This window comes from Lactuca sativa, chromosome 5 (genome assembly GCF_002870075.4).
Source record: "Lactuca sativa cultivar Salinas chromosome 5, Lsat_Salinas_v11, whole genome shotgun sequence".
Taxonomy (NCBI): Eukaryota; Viridiplantae; Streptophyta; class Magnoliopsida; order Asterales; family Asteraceae; genus Lactuca; species Lactuca sativa.
In genome coordinates, this window is record NC_056627.2 from 66,618,346 (window position 1) to 66,633,578 (window position 15,233).

A 15,233-nucleotide genomic window follows, 5' to 3' on the forward strand; every position below is an offset into this window, starting at 1 on the left:
AAGAGCTGGTGATTCAGGGCGAGAGGCCACATCATGGACTAGCTTTATGTTCAGCAGCGAGAGCTAGGCGTTATCTCCAGCAGGGGTGTGTAGGGTATGTCGCTTATGTCTTGGATACCGAAAGGCAGGTAAGGCAACGGTGAGTGATGTACCGGTGGTACGAGAGTACGCGGATGTATTTCCAGAGGTGCTGCCTGGGATACCTCCGGAGAGACTGGTAGAGTTCAGGATCGACCTATTCCTTGGTGCAGTTCCGATAGCCAAGGCACCATATCGATTGGCTCCTCCTGAGATGCAGGAGTTGTCTACATAGCTGCAGGAGCTGTTAGACAAGGGATTCATCAGACCAAGTAGTTCACCCTGGGGAGCCTTGATTCTGTTTGTGAAGAAGAAGGACAGGTCGCACCGAATGTGCATATACTACCGGGAGCTAAATAAGGTAATGGTAAAGAACTGCTACCCACTCTCGAGGATTGATGATCTATTTCACCAGCTTCAAGGAGCATCTTGGTTCTCCAAGATTGATCTGTGTTCAGGTTATCATCAGATAAGGGTCAGAGAGGAGGATGTACAGAATACTGCTTTTCGGACACGATATTGTCACAATGAGTTCGTGGTGATGCCTTTTGGGCTCACCAATGCTCCTGCCGCATTCATGGATATCATGAACCACGTGTTCAGGTCGATGTTAGATCGGTTTGTGATAGTTTTCATTGATGACATCTTGGTTTATTCCAAGACGCAGGAGCAGCATGAGGAGCACCTGTGAGAGGTGTTGGATACTCTGGGGAGGGAGAGCTTGTATGCCAAGTTCTCCAAGTGTGAGTTCTGGTTGCACGAGGTGCAGTTTCTTGGGCACCTTGTCAACCAGAACGGGATTTCGGTCGACCTGGCCAAAGTGGAGGCCGTGATGAGGTGGGAGGTTCCGAGGTCTCCATCTAAGATTCGAAGCTTGCTGGGACTGGCAGGATATTATCAGAGATTCATTCAGGACTTCTCCAAGATAGTCGTGCCCTTGACCCGGTTGATAAGGAAAGACATGGTCTTTTGTTGGGGGCCTGAGCAGTAGGACACATTTGAGACACTAAGACAGAGATTGTGCAAGGTGCCAATATTAGCACCGCCGGAGGGCGTGGATGATTTTGTGATATATTGCGATGTGTCCATCTCGGGTTTGGGCACAATATTCATGCAGAGGCGGCATGTTATCGCCTATGCTTCGAGGCAGCTAAAGCCTCATGAGGCGAACTATCCGACGCATGACTTGGAGTTGGGGGCAGTTGTTTTCGTTCTCAAGAAGGCTATGAAGGAGGAACATCGTAAGAGTGAGCGTATTGTGGGTTAGGTTTCCTCCTTCGATTATGACAGTCGTGGATTTTTGACACTACACCGTAGGGTGTGAGTCCCATACCATGGGGGTGTGCGCCAGGTATTGATGGAGGAGGCGCAAAAATCCAGGTTCTCCATCCATCCCGGGGCGATAAAGATGTGTAGGGATCTTCGTAATGATTATTGGTGACCATGCATGAAGCGAGATGTAGCTTGGTACGTTGAGAGGTGCTTGACCTGCAGGAAGGTCAAGACTGAGCATCAGAGTCCCCACGGCAAGACCCAACCGTTGGATATCCCGATGTGGAAATGGGAAGATATCATTATTGATTTCATCACGAAGCTCCCCGGGATCGTGCAGGGAGTGGATTCGATTTGGGTCATCGTGGATCGATTGACCAAGAGCGTCCATTTCATTCCGATTCAGGAGAGCATTTCGGCCGAAAAGTTGGCCGATATCTATATTTGGGAGGTAGTGGCTCGATATGGGGTGCCAGTCTCGGTGGTTTCTGATAGAGACGTGTGGTTCACTTCCAGATTCTGGAAGAAGTTTCACGACGAGCTAGGTACTCGCCTCTACTTTAGCACCGCTTTTCACCCACAGACGGATGGTCAGAGCGAGCGGACCATCCAGACTTTGGAGGATATGTGCGGGCATGTGTTTTAGACTTCGAAGGTAGTTGGGATACTTACCTTCCTTTGGCAGATTTTTCCTATAATAATAGCTATCACGCGAGTATCGACCGTCCTCCCTATGAGATGTTGTACGAGAGGAAGTTCAGGACCCTGATATGCTGGGGTGAGGTTGGACAGAGGGTCATATAGAGTACCGAAGTGGTACTTAAGACTATAGAGAGGATCCATCAGGTTTGAAGCATGCTTCAGACTGATCAGAGTCGGCAAAAAAGTTATGTCGACAAGTGTCGTTTGGACCTGGAGTTCCAGGTCGGAGATATGGTGCTCCTGAAGGTGTCGCCTTGGAAAGGTGTCATTCGGTTCAGGAAGCGGGGTAAGTTAGGCCCCAGGTACATTGGACCTTTCAGGATTGTAGCCCGGGTGGGCAAGGTGGCGTATAGGCTGGATCTGCCAGTTGAACTCAGTCAGATTCACATCTCTTTTCATGTCTCCCAGCTGTGGAAGTGAATGGTAGACCATTCAGTAGTGGTGCCTTTAGAGGATATTCAGGTGGATGATAGCCTGAACTACATCGAGCGGTAAGTAGCTATCCTTTACAAAAAGTCGAGGGATCTAAAGAACAAGAGGGTGGAGCTGGTGAAGGTGCAATGGCAGCACCGCAAGGGCTCGGAATGGACCTGGGAGCCGGAGGATGAGATGACGGAGCACTACCCCGAAATTTTTCCGGATTCAGTAGCTGACTTTGAGGACAAAGTCTAAAATACGTGGAGGAGATTTGTAACACTCGGCAGACTTTGGGGCTCGACAAGTTGGAGGCCCAACTTGTCGACTAGACTCGATTTTGACCAGGAAGTTTAGTGACCTACTCGACGAGTCGAGGGACCGACTCGACAAGTATAATCCGTCTGGATGAAACCCTAATATTTAGGGTTTGCACCCTATTTAAACGACTTATTCTGCCTCAAACCAGCCCCCATCATCCCTCCCAACCCAAAGAAACCCTAACTCAAAACCCTAAGCCTTTACTGAGTGTTCTTAAGCTTTTTGGTGCCTTTTGTGTGTATTTGAAGTTGGAAAAGGAGATGGAAGCTTGGGAGATCAAGAGAAAGTAAGTAGATCCAGAAGTCTTGGCACATTTCCTGCTCATTTGAGGTATAAAGCTAATACCTTGGCTATTCATTACTTAGATCTTGATTTCGCGCTATTTTCTACCTTTTTCTAAGCTTTAGTGAAGTTATACTTGGATTTGTGTGTATATTTGGAGTTGTACTTCAGATTCGGAACCATTGAGGGTTCCCATGGCATAAAGGTGCCAACTTTATGGCCATGTGAGACCCATGCAACATATAAACCCCCTTTTATGGCTTTTTGAGCCAAAAAACCCCATGCATGGACATCAAGTTCGTAGCTTTACGTATAATATGGACCCTAGGAGGTCAGATCTATGGTCTAGATGCCTTTAGACTGATTAAAATCGATTGTATAGTTTAGGAAGAAGAGGGACTCAGGGATTTGTTCAAGGGACTCGGCGAGTCGGGTCGTATTTCCCATCAAATCCTTCTGTTGATGGACCAGATGCTAAGATAGAAGAACACTCAGTTTTCTAGGCTCATTAGGGACATGGATATCATGGAACTCGGCGAGTGTATAAGCGGACTCGGCGAGTTCAAGGCAATGTCCCAACCACATGAAGACGGACTTGACGAGTTCAGGGAGAACTCGACGATTCATAGACTAAATACCTTCAAACGAATGAAGATGAACTCGACTAGTTCAAGGATGAACTCGACGAGTTAATTGAAGAAGGTCCCAATGTTTTGTTGAAGGAGAAATCATCGAGCTCTTGCTAGACTCGACGAGTAGGTACGAGATTGTAGCATTTTGTGGACGTGGGTACTCGACGAGATGGTGGACCAACTCGGCGAGTCGAGCCAACCAAATGTTGACTTTGACCAAGGTTTTGACATTGAATTTGACTTGGACTTGAGTTGACCCTTGTAGGGGTTATGAGTATGAAATGGTAACTTAGAAAGGATGTTGTGTAGGGATCCAGGAGTCGAGAAGAGTTGATTTCCATACCGAGGACAGTGCAGACACTACACGATATTGAGGTGAGTTACCTTCCAGTAGAGGTGGGTCTAAGGCACCAAGGCCGACCCACTAGTAGTTGATTATAGTTGAGATGATTATGTTTGTGATAATTATATGGTTTGCTACTACCTGATGTGTTCTATGTACCATTATGATATGTTATATGTGATAGTGGTAGTAGGAGGGGAATAGTCCCACAATTCAGTCGTTAGGACCGAAGGGTAGGTCGGACACCCCAGATATGTCTAACAACATGATTATGATATGTTATGATGTGTTAGTGGTAGGGGTGAAATAGTCCCCGTGACCGGGTGAGATAGACCGGAAAGTAGGCAGGCACCCCATAATGGCCTGACACGGGTAGGTCAGCACCCCAGAATGGCTTGACATGGGTAGGTCAGTACCCCAGAATGGCTTGACATGGGTAGGTCGGGCACCCCAGAATTGCCCGGAAGTATGTATGATTCTATGGTATGTGGTATGATGGGGGAACTCACTAAGCTTTGTGCTTATGTTTTCAGTTTTGGTTTTAGGTGCCTCTTCATCTAAGGGGAAGGAGCCGGCAGGGTAGCAGCGCATCACACACATGATTCAGCATTTGAGAACCCTGGGATTGTACTCTAACATTCTATTATTTGACATTATGGTTTTTGAAACATGTAACTATGGTTATGTGGTTGATGTGATACCAGTAATGTTTTCCTCAAACAATTTTACGAGTAATATAATTAAGAAGAAAAAATTTTGGTCTCGATTTTTGGGATGTTACACACCCATAACATGTCGACATACACATAAATAATAAATATATAACCAGGAATTAGACAAACAGGAAGATTTACATATCACTACCATATGCTAACTTCCTATCTACCAGGATACAGAGCTAACAAATCACTACAGCATAACAACATCCTATCTACCAGGATACAGATCTTACAGATCACTACAACATAGCAATCATATGATAAACCAGGATAACAATCCAAAGGTTCGGCCTTGGTACCTTCGACCTAGAAGTACAGTGAGGAAAACTCACCTCAATCTGCTGATAAACAATTGAATGAATCTCTGGCTGCTGGTCCGGAAAATCCTCGTGCTAGTAATATCAAATAACATCCAATTAATGTTTAAATTTTGACTTATATCCAAGAGTCTAAGCTACATAGCCCAAAACATGTTAAAAGACCATTCTACGCTTTGACTATCTTAGCCCAAATCCAAGTTCCAACTCAGCTACTTCCAATGCCCAATTCTTAAATGATGCTCCAAAGCCCATATGACCCGATCTTCCAAATTGGGCCCCCAAAACCCATCATGGGCCTAAATCCAAAGGAGCCCAAAAGAAACAAACCAAAAGCCCAACATAGAAGTCTAATGGCCCAACAAGGCCCAACCAAGAAAATCTAACAATGTCCCATCCTTAAAAAGTCCAAAACGACATATTGGGGAGTACGCCTCGCGTACTCTCCTTCGAAACATATTGTACAAGTTTATAATGCACAAAATCAACATTACGCCGAGCGTACTTTTAAGTATACCCCTTTTCACTCCAATAAGCCCTTAATCAGTTAAGACAAAGTACTAAACTCTCGGATCTGATTCTATGAGACTACTTCTCACGTAAAGTTGGCAACTTTACATGCTTGCATGGAAAAGGGACTCAAAAGCTCAATAAGGACTTAAAAAAGGTCTTAATGCTTGCATGGACCACAATACATCATAAAGTTTGCATTTTTATGAACCTTGGGACTGAATGGAGCTAAGATATAGCATCAATTGCTTCTGGAGTATATCAAAAACCCATCTTTATCACAAAAGACTCCAAAAAGAACAAACACTCTATGAACTACATATAACATATAAGATCATCAAGATAAAAAAAATATACCTCCAAAGTGTAGATCAAGATGCAACAATCCTGGATCCAAAAGCTTCAAGCCGTCCCACACTTCTCTAAGAAATTCCTTCTTCTTCTATGAACACTAAAAAGCTTGAAATACCACTAAAAGCTCAAAACCCACTCAAATGGGGGCTAGGATTTCAATTCTAGGGTTTAGAGGGATGGAGGCTAAAGATATTGGGGTTAGTTAATAAGATAAGGAGCTTAAATAGGGTCAAAGACCCTAAAATAGGGTTTGGGTCTGATTGGAGTACGCCCATCCTACTCCTTGGAGAATCCACAATCAAACTATTCAGTACGCCCAACATATGCTACTGTAGACCCCGCGTACTAGCCTTAGCACTAGTACGCCTCGTGTACATTTATGTACACCCCGCGTACTCGGTTTCACCCTAAAACCACTAAAACTTCCAGAGGCCATAACTTCTTAGTTCTAAGTCCATTTCCCGCGATTCGTATGTCAACGAAAACATAACGAGAAACTTTACACATCTATTAACTCATACATGCCTTAAAACCTTTAGAACAAAAATCCAAATTCCATAAAAGCCCAAACTGATTAAATTCATCATATACCCAATACCAATAATCATTAATCTTGCTAGAGCTAGGAAGTTGTGTATATATTTATACGGGGTCATGACAACCGCACCTACGATTGCTAGCTACAATCCCGGCAGGATACCTTCCTTATAAGTTACTATTCGACGTCCAATGAAGTGTCGTGATCAGGGGTACATTTACGGTCATAACGTCTATTATAAGGGCACACATTAATATATTAAAATTTCATTAAAGCTTAGATTACCATTAGGGACGCCTGATATGGTAATTAAATTACGTTAGGATTGTTAAAAATCCATAAAAGATAGTAAATTAGGATTAACAATAGACAATCCTAATTATATTATGTTAGTATCGTTAGATATCCTCAAAAGATAGTTATTTAAGATCAATAAAATATATCTTAAAAGATAGAAGACTGTATAAATAAATAAGAAAAGGTTTTCACTAAAGAAAAGTATTTTTAAAAGGAATTCAAAAATTCAAAATATAAACTCGTGCACTCACCAATACTATGTTGACTTTTCAAAATACATGTATTCTTAGGAATATTAGTATGGAAGAATGTTCCCCGAGTATGAAAGAAGTTTGCAAGGAAGTTGTTGAAGTTTAGTATAGTTATTTCAAGAGTTGTGTCTGTCCTTAATATAACGTAATCATTCAAAATCAATAATAAATAAATATTTAAAAGTTATACTTTTGTGTTTGATTGTACCTATTGTTGAGATCTAATTATCCCTACGCCACATTGCCCGGTGTTTCCGACAACGGCTGGGTAGGGTATGACACTATGACAGCAAAACCCTAATTTTTAGGGCATCAGGCCCTATATAAGGAAAGTGTAAGCTAGGGGTTGCTCACCCTCTGCCTCCAACACCTTCCTTTCTAAACCTAATCAGATCTAGCCTCCATTATTGAGTTTTTGAAGAATCTTGTGGTGTTTTTGGCATCTTGAACGAGAAGGAAGATCAGTTGGTGCATTGTTTCATCTTGTAAGCCTCATCATCATCATTAAGCACATTTTTGGACCTTTTTAAGTGTTCAAGATCTAAAATTTAGGTTGCATGCTCCTAGATCTTGGTTTATTGACCCTTGTTCTTCATGTTGTGAAATTTTGAAAGAATTAATTCCATAAAGTTGGAAACTTTATGGATCCTTGAGGTCCTTTTGGTGTTATATGTTCCAGATATAGGGTTCTTTGGGGTATTTGGTCTTATACACAAGTTTGAGCTATTTTCTTTCATGATTTTGACCTAGTTTGGAAAACATATGCATTGGACATGCATTTCCATAAAGCACTGATTTATGGTGGTTTAGGAGTAGGAAACCCTTGTGGAAGTTATGGACTTGAGGCTTTAAGGATTAAATGCTTAAAGGTTGACTTCATGCCTTAAGTTGCCATTAAGAACCTAGGTTTAGAGATCTTGACTTATTGGGATGTCTTAATGGATAAAGTTGGAAATTTTATCTATCAAGACCTTGGGATGAATCAGATCTGAGCTTTGTAGCTCATGGAATGGATGGAAAACGGCTTAATCCATTAAGTTGTTGAGACCAATTCCCACGATGTGACATCTTGACCGCCACGACATGGTGACTGGGGGGCAAGCTGACTATTTTTGTCTTTATTCTACCACGATATGGCCAGTGGGAGGCCACGACGTGGTGATTCGTTGAAGTTGACTTGAATAATTGAATTTGACAGTTGACTTATTTACTTGGGTGACTTTTGGTCAATTTTCTAGTTTTAAAGGGCGGACTAAGGGTTCTTCTTCTATGGCTTTTTAGGTGGTGTTAGCACCTGCTTTTTATTGTGAGATCTTGTTAGCTATTTACAACACTTTCGAGGTGAGTCTTCTCACTATACTATATAGGATTTTAGTTGTCTTTGTGATACTTGCATAAAAGACAATGGGGTAGCCCATGACAACTGTATGAAAGACCATGGGGGTAGCCCATGATATTTGCATGAAAGACCATGAGGGTAGCCCATGACACTTGGATGTAAGACCATGGGTTTAGCCTATGGAAAATGTGTGTATATGTGGTAATTTGGGGGATTCAATAGGCTTTGTGCTTATAGTTTTATGTTTAAATGTTTTTAGGTACTTCCAGTTCCAAATGGAAGGACCCAACATGATTGCATCGCATCCACTGGAGATTTTGCGCTTTTGATTTTATCATTACTCTAATTTTTTTAGAAACACTTTTGATACTTGAATACCTTTTGGACGTAATGAATGAATGTATTGGTTAAATTCAAAACAAAATTTTTACTTAGTATTTTTGGGACTTTACAATAGTAACCATAATGGTTATCCATTCCTTAGGCATCTTGGTAGTTTCTAAAATGATGCTAAATATGTTCGTTATCTATCTATCTCTTCTCTCCAATGATGATGCCATACATAAATAGGAATTTATCTAACCATACAACCTTCTTCATCCTTAAAGCTCTATTCCCTTCCTTGATACTAATCCTTAAGCAAGAAACCTCTTTAAAATCACAAAGAGACCATATAAAGGCTTCCTCATTCATATCCCTTACAAACAAAAAAACATTCATTAAATAGAGAACAAAAATAGTTATCCGATTTATTTTATCCTTCCCATTAAATAGAACTCGACGGTCAACATTTTCTATGCCATTTTCTCTTATTTATTTGAATTTGCCTTGTTTATAAATTCTATTCTTTCGCTTGTTTGTAGATCCTATTGTCTCATTCTTTAGTGTCTAATCTCGTGTACTTCTATTTATACCACATGACATGTGTTATAGCTACCCATTTCATTGTCTCGTGATTGACTTTGTTATGCTTTTCTTCCACCTTGCATGTTTCATTGTAGTGTTCTAAAAATACTGACTAAGTCCTGATTAATCTTTGATTAGTCCCTAGGTGCTACCCAAATGACTAGAATGCGCCGAACGATTAATCATTGCCTACAAAATGAGCGAAGTAGCGGCAATCGATGAAATTTTAACACTTTGAATAAGTTCTATCTCAACATAAACTAATTGAGAAATGATTAATATTGTAGTAATCATATTAACCTATTTTGTTATGATATTACTGATATTTATGACCTTATGATATCAGTCATATATATTTTTTTTAAATTCAATGAATTAACAATTTAAGATCCTCGTTTAATCCACGTCTAGTCGATTATTCCCTTAACCCTGTCTGCAGTCTGAAAGAAGAAGATTGTTTGTTTTTTAACATCTGCAGGCTGCTATAATAAACTAAAATCTAATTAAATTGTTTTTTAAGCTTAAAAGGGTTTTCAATAATTTTATGACTTTATTATAGATAATTAACAAATATAGATCGATTTTTGTATATCATTGTATAAAAAGTGAAAATAGACTGATACGAATTAACGTATACATTTGATAAAAATCAACAAACTTTGGTCGCAAAGTTATACATTGACATTGTAATTATGAATAAAAGAATTTAACATATAAAATGGATGGAAATAAACATTGATTTTCATTTTACATTTTCAATTAAATCAATTAAAAACTTGTCATAGATATTTTTCTCGAGAAATAAATGATATTGCATTATTTATAAAATTTGGCACAAAATGTATAAGTTAATATTACAATTTTTTTTATATTTATATAAACATTTTCAATGACCATTATTATAAGTAAATCTTTATTTATAAACACAAAGGTCATGATTATATCATTGAATCAAGTATTGTAACTTTTTTTTTCCAAATTGTTTATAATAGATAAAATTTAAACAAATATAAGTTTAAAAAACAAAGATAAATGTGTTTTTTATGCTACAAAATGTCTGAAGAAGTTTGAAGATTTTAGTCCGATATCGGTGCCAAGAAAAGGACACAAACAAAAGAGGCCATAAAGATCTACACGTGGTCTGTCCGCGAAGCCTAATGTCTGCACGTGATCTGTGCGGCACAAACAAAAGAGACCATATAAATCTGCAAACAAAAAACAAACATCACATTACTCATCTAACTTCCACTTCCAAGACCATTATACCATAATTGCCTCATCAATTGTCTCTTCTATGTTTTTCCAAAGAATATTTGGTCTAACTTCATGGGTTCCTCACTTCCTCGTTATACTATCCTCCTTAAGAGGGAATCCATTAGGCCATGGGGTATGGAGGATGTTTTACGCGTAAAGGGTGACGTGGAGGGGATATTCACGCATGAACACCGCCCCCCTCCATGGTGAATGTGACGCGGATTGAGATGGGTCACGAACGATTACGAGAATTTTGATTGGCTACCTCCAAATTGAATGCATTCTCATTGGTTGTTCACTGGTGAACACCATTTCCACCCTATAGTGAATGAATGGTGAAAATAAGTTGATGATGATGTGGCAGCCCTTTAACACGTAAAATCTTAAAACCATACCTCATGGCCTTAGAACATTGGAAATACTTCCATGAACAATACCTATAGAAGGTGGTATTCACAATGAGGTGACATTGTTATATAAGTCCAATCGACTATATCTTATGGTAAAACCATTAATCATCAAGGCTTTTTGAGATCATTATTTGCATCATTTTTAAGTATTAAACCAAGTTTAATACAAAAATGATGTAAAATATTTAAAGAAAATGCTTAATTACATTTTTTTTTAAGAAAATATGGTTTTATTTGATTTTATCATTGATAATTTAGTTCATTCTATTTTTGGCATGTTATATTTTTATTTTATTTTATGTTTCAATGCATACTCTTTAAATAAATTAAATCAAAATAAAAAAAAATAATTAAACTTTGCACAGGTAACAGCCCCATGGGCGGCTGCCGCTGAATAAGCCTCTCTCCTCACTCCTCAGTCCTCTCTATCTTCCCCTGAAAAATCTAGTTTATGCCCTAAAATCCTAAATCCACTCCCAACTTCTCTCAGACCCATTTTCCAATGCTAAAATCACTATGATTTCGATCTCTCTTACACCTTGCTTTAGATTCAGCAATCTCACAACAACCATGTGTTAATGGTTTGTAGCAATCGGAACTAACTTCGTCTTCTTCCATGGGTACCAAAGGCAAGTGTTTCTGTATCTATTTACTCTTGATCTTCCGCTCTTTTAGCATTTGCAACACTACCTCCACGGATACAGATAACCCCTCGGACTTATCCGATCCAACAGAAATCGTAAACGTATTGCATCAACACATATCCCAATTAGGTAAGCTCGATGAGCTAGTGAAAAGCCTTTCCGAATTGGTAACTAGATTGGAATCACGTGTACTCGAATCTCCTACTGAAATTAGGCGGAGTTCGAATGACAAGTTCATTCAAGAAGAAGAACTTAGGTCTGATTCGAAAAACATCGATGAAGAAAACAGTTTCGTTGATGAGAGTACTTCTGTGAGAGATAATAGGGTTGAGAGATTGGGCGCTGTATCTGTTACGAAGCATAGTTTATTCTGGTCTGAAAGGTTTCAATTCGTTTCCGCTGTGAAACTCGATACAAAAGCAACTTCTCTCAATGTTTTACCATTTAAAGACCTCGAAGGATTGAGCAAATACATCGCTGTCGGTGATGACCTTGGAAACTTCTACGTATTCACCAGATATGGCGAAGTTATGCTTCAATTCAACACACTCACGAATTCCCCCATTACTGCTATCTTATCTTACCTTTCCGTTTTCAGAAACGAGACTATAGTAGTTACAGGCCATGGAAATGGTGTCATCTTAGTTCATCGAGTTTGGGAAATCCCAACGGGCGATGAATCAAATCTGCTCGAGAGAGAAACCATTCACAAACTCGATCAAGAACTCGGATCCGCCATAAGCATAATGGAAATCCACCATGTTGGTCGAACAAGATACACTGTAGCCATAGACATCGGTGGAACAATCAAGGTTTTCAAAGAAGGAGGTTCAGTAATCGGGACAATCGTCCCCAGTTCTCGACCTCTTGCTTTCTTGAAACAAAAACTCTTGTTCTTAACAGAAACCGGAGCAGGTTCTTTAGATTTGAGAACCATGAAGCTTCGAGAAGCTCCATGTGAAGGTTTCAACGGATCATACGCTTTGAATTATGTCTTTGATGCTTCCGATAGAGGAAAAGCATACGGGTTCACTTCAGGAGGCGAATTGGTGCATCTGTTGATATATGGCGACTCCATGAACTTCAAATGTCGTGTAAGATCAAAGAAGAAATTCGATATTGATCGTGGACCTTTATCTTTTGAAGCAATCAAAGGGTATTTTCTCATCGTTAGTCAAGAAAAAGTCTTTGTTTACAACGTTTCTTCTCAACTTTACGTGAGAGCGGGATTACCCCGGCTCGTGTTTTCAGCCGGACTCGATGAAATTATCGCATCGTTCTTGAATTATCGCGCAATTGGGAGATCAATAGATGGTAAAAAAGATGAAATTGTTCCATTAATTGCAAGTGATCATGATAAGCTTGTGATTTTAAGCCTCGGAAGTGGATACATCGGGATGTATCGATCGAATCTTCCCGTTACAAAAGGCGAATTCAACACAATGTTATGGAGTACACCGGTTTTATTTTTTATACTTTTTCTATTCGTGGCTTGGCATTTCTTTGCTAACAAAAAGGAAGCTTTGACATCGTGGGGCCCGGATGACCCGTTTGTTAACGGAGCTCCGCCGGGTCCCGGGGAGAGATCTTTTGGCGACCCCACTTCGCGAAATCATGATATGATGGATCTGAGAGGTGGTGGTGGTGGTGGTGGTGGTGGTAGTGGCGGCGGTGGTGGCAATGGTGGTGGTGGGGGGATGAGAGGGCCGCCGCCACGAAGGTACGGCGAGTATGTGGGACCCGGGGGTAATTCGTTTAGACCGACTTCGATTGACCCGAATCCGCGACCCGCGTCGGTTGACCCGGATTTTAGAGGTTCGGAATTGAAATATAGAGGGGCAAATATGGAAAGTAGTGGTTTTGGTAAAAGGAGAGAGGGTTTGTTTGTAAACAATCAAGTTGTGGATGATCATGGGAGTTGAGTTTGAGTATGGATTGTTTTTGGTAATGCAAATTCGGGTCGGGTTTTTTTTTATATATGGAGTTGGAGATAATAAGTTTAATTAAGAAGGAATATGTATGATTTTATTATTACTCTGTATTTGATGGGTTATTTTGAGAAAAAGAAGTAATAATCATAAGTTTAAAGCATATAATTGTTGTTTGCCAAATTATTTTGCAATACAAAATTTGTAAGCTCATTCCAGTATGCTAATGGTCCCTGTGATATGCCATTTTCTTTCGATTGGTCTGTAAATGTTTTTTCTTTTAGTTATTATTATTATTTTTATTATTATTATTTTGCAAATTATGTCTTATTTATTTATTTATTTTTTTGCAATCAATTTGTAGTGTCTGGTTTTCCCAAATTAAGTTCTTGATTCAAGCTTTGCCATTTTCAAGTTCATGAACATTTATACTTGTTTAACTTACTATGGATACATGTTTGGACTATATAACATGGAGTTAAGCGCAAATATGCAAGAAACTGACTAAATTGTCAAAAAATGAAAATGACTATTTAGATTTTTATGAAGCTTTAACTCTTGGAATGGATTTGAAATGATGTGAGAATGACTATATTCACATAATCATATAGTAATAAGATTTGAAGCTAAAATAAAGAAATACAGTCAATTAGTAAATAACAGAAAATTACCAAAATGAGTTTAAAGCTTTATGAAATGTCTTTGGCTACTGAAACAAGTTTGGATTGATGTTAGAGTTATTAAAATAACATTGTTATTAAATGTATATGAGAATTAAGGGTGTGTTTGATAACAAGCATTTTGGAAACTTATAACAAGCATTTTGGAAACTTATAACTTTAATTTTTAACAAAAAACTTAATCTAAACAAAAAAACTTTGTTTGGGAATACGTATATTTAATTTTTAATTTAAACAAAAAGTTTTAAATCTTAAGAAAAAACTATTGAGCTTTTTTAATCAATTTTTAGAATTATTTTTAAAAATATGTTTATATAATTATAATTTTTATACAATTGTCATTTTATGCAATTTTACACAACTTCTATCTACCAACTGTCCGCTACCCATTAGTTTTGTCAAACATGTCTAGAATTTTATTGATAAAGTAAAGAGATTTAGAAAAAATAAAGTGAATTGTTATGTGTGAAAGGTAAATGAATCTTTTAATGATAATAAGGGTAATACTAATATGTACGATACAAGGACATTAACTTGGAAAGTGGATTGAGACTAGACAAGTATCTGGTCTCCTAATGTTAATGTGAGTTCATATGTACATTCTCTCTTCTTTTTAGGTATAAAGAGTGTTTTAAATGTATATGATCTTTTATAGAATATATTGCTTTGAAAGTAATCAACTCTTTTTGTAACGTCTCAAAAATTATATATAAAAATTTTATTTTTAGTTCAACAATAAACATTATTTATCATTTTTAATCATTCGAAAGTATATCAGAGTAAAAATAGTTATCAGAGTACAATCCAAAATCATAAAGTTGCGGAAACAGGGATGGATGCGATGTGATCAAGTCGGGTCCTTTCCTTTTGAACTGTAAGTACCTGAAACCATAACCATAAAATTGTAAGCACAAAACTTAATGGGTTCCCCAAAATACCACATATCATACATATATTTGGGCTTAGCTCTCACATTAAGCCCAACCCACAATAATTGGCCTAGCTCATCATATAATGGACCTAGCCCAATATACAATGCAAG

The 15,233-nt window shown here is 38.7% G+C and overlaps 1 protein-coding gene across 1 annotated transcript; it reads left to right on the forward strand.

Annotated features, from left to right (window-relative positions):
• The first annotated feature begins 11,296 nt into the window (after nt 1-11,296).
• On the forward strand, nt 11,297-13,732 carry LOC111894842 (uncharacterized membrane protein At1g75140). The gene has a single exon (XM_023890931.3). It carries the CDS (start codon nt 11,556-11,558, stop codon nt 13,503-13,505), a length of 1,950 nt encoding a protein of 649 aa, XP_023746699.2. The 5' UTR covers nt 11,297-11,555; the 3' UTR covers nt 13,506-13,732.
• The last annotated feature ends 1,501 nt before the right edge of the window (nt 13,733-15,233 follow it).